General features: G+C 42.7%; 1 protein-coding gene across 1 annotated transcript in view; it reads left to right on the top strand.

Annotated features, from left to right (window-relative positions):
* Positions 1 to 2379, top strand: part of LOC107084622 — a 26819-nt gene that overhangs the window by 9906 nt on the left and 14534 nt on the right. The window contains exon 5 of the mRNA XM_015374544.1: positions 71 to 1465. Within this exon, the coding sequence (XP_015230030.1) occupies positions 71 to 1465 (1395 nt within the window). The remainder of the gene's footprint in view (positions 1 to 70; positions 1466 to 2379) is intronic.

Below are 2379 nucleotides of genomic sequence, written 5' to 3' on the forward strand. Positions count from 1 at the left end.
GATGGATGGATGGATGGATGGATGGATGGATCCACAAACATCTTGTCTAACTCCATGTTTTCTGTTCCAGAGTTCTCTCTCCTTTTGGAGACACATCGATGACGACCCATCAGAGGAGGGGTTGCAAACCTCTGCAGAAACAAGACAAACTTGCAGGCAAAACTTAACATCAGACAACGATAAACTCAACAATAGAGAGTTTAAAAGTAATGACTCACCTTTTAACTCCAGAAGCCCACAGAGACCAGATGATCCCGTCCAGCTGCAGATCCTCATGTTAGAAGATGATGAGGTGGTGAGAACATCTGCAGCTTCTCTTTATGCCAAACATCCTGCAGTGAGTTCAGTTCATGTTGTCGACCCCCAGCAAAGAGTCCACCAGGTCAAAGGTCAACCAGTGGTTCTGTCAGAACACAGCAGCCTGGTTCTGGTCGGCCATGGAGCCAGAGACCGTTCAGGAGAGATGAGAATATCAGGGTACACCTCCAAAGATGTGGCCAGGATCATCCAGAACAGCTCCAGGATCAGCCAGAAGATCCAAACTACTACAGTTGTGGCCTGTGAGGCTGGATCGGACCAACGGTTCAGAGAAGCTCTGCTGAAGGAGCTCCATGAAGCCGGCATTGAGACGGAGCTCCACCTGTGGACCGCTGTGGTCCAGGTCACAGAGAGCGGAGAGGTCATCAGTCAGGACGTCTCTGCAGATGGAGCACAGTGGAGATCTGGAGATGATACCAAGAAGGTGGTTCTGACTGTTGGCAGCAACGGAGAGATAAGGAGGAGGAAGGAGACGGACCACAGAGGACGGGAAGTCCTCACCAATCAAACAAGATTGTTAGGTGATCCAAAGACAGACCAGAACCATCCTGAGGGAAAAAGCTGGCCAGAACGTCCAACATTGTTTATTGACCCAGAAATTTATAAAATGATTGACCAAAACAAAATTGCAGAAATAACTGAAGACATTAAGATGCTGGAAGCTTTTACTTGGGGGCTGTTTCACCCGGAACCAGGGGCAACAGCAGGGGCAACAGCAGCGGCAGAACCAGGGGCAGACATTCCACAGTGTCCTAATGAAAAGGATAACTATTTTATAGGAGATCTAATTGCAGAAGAACACAAAAAAAATACGAAAGAGCAAAATATCGACAAAGTTCTTAAGAGCTGTTTTAAGATCAGTTCTGGAAAAGACATCAAGAATGTCATTCGTCATTACGGAAAGGATGAAAAGTATGGAAAGAATGGAAAGGATGAAAAGGATGGAAAGAAGGGAAAGGATAAAAAGGATGGAAAGAAGGGAAAGGATGAAAAGGATGGAAAGAATGGAAAGGATGGAAAGGATAAATCAACATTCCTGATGGTTGATAACTGGATATTTGAAGTTGGATCTGTCGATCTGTACGTGAGACCGGTTGGAAATTATCATGGGATCATAGAAGACGAAGACAGACAGGAGAAGAGAGAGGTAATAAGTAACAGGATTACGAACAGAGGTGGGGAAAGTTACGATAGCATAAAAAAAGGTTTGGTTAATGGAAAAAACCAAAATCAGAAAATTAAAGAGAACAAAAACAAAGAGGCAGACCTGAAAAAGGATTATCGTTATTATGTTAGGCAAATATTTTTAGGAGAACCATATGATCAACACCCAAATGAGGACAGACTATACTTTGCTTGGTATTTCACAGCTTCTATCATCATAGAATCTGCCAGAAACTTCCGAACATTTCCAATAACCCTCATGGCCATGGATATGGATCAACGCTATGTTGAAAATAAACCAGATTTCTGGTTTGATGACCATTCAATGGCCAGAGGAGGAAGCTGGATTGATGAGAGCAGGAGAGGATTCAGCGGATCAGCAGCTCCGTGTTTTAACAAAAAGAATGAGGCTGATCAAAAAAAGCTTAGTGATGTTCCAAAACGAGAATATGTGGTGTTTAAACACTGGAAGGAATCTTTGAAGGAACCTTTGAAGGAATCTTTAGAAAACATTGCCGAACTGGAGAAGATGACTGAAATTGCTGTTCATTACAAAGTATTAGACGAGTCAAAGAAGGATACGTTTAAAGCAGATTGCTTAAACTTTATTGAAAAAGCAAAGTTTGAAAGCAACTGTGAAGGTGAACCTTCAGGCTCTGCAAGCAAAGGAGCTTCTGAAAAACCAGGGATCAACTCAGCCCAGAAACCAGCTCATACTTCTAAAAAAACATCCATGAATTGATTCCAGGAGAACCTGGAAGATGTTCTGTATTTGTTTTTTGCTGATTTGGAATTTTTCCAATATTGAATAAAAGCTCAGAATTCACAGAGTTCTCTGTCTTCTTTGTGTTGAAACATTGAACCTTTAGAAAGCCGACTGCTTCCACATTTAGCTCT

Source organism: Cyprinodon variegatus, unplaced genomic scaffold, assembly GCF_000732505.1.
Source record: "Cyprinodon variegatus isolate N-32 unplaced genomic scaffold, C_variegatus-1.0 Scaffold105, whole genome shotgun sequence".
NCBI lineage: Eukaryota > Metazoa > Chordata > Actinopteri > Cyprinodontiformes > Cyprinodontidae > Cyprinodon > Cyprinodon variegatus.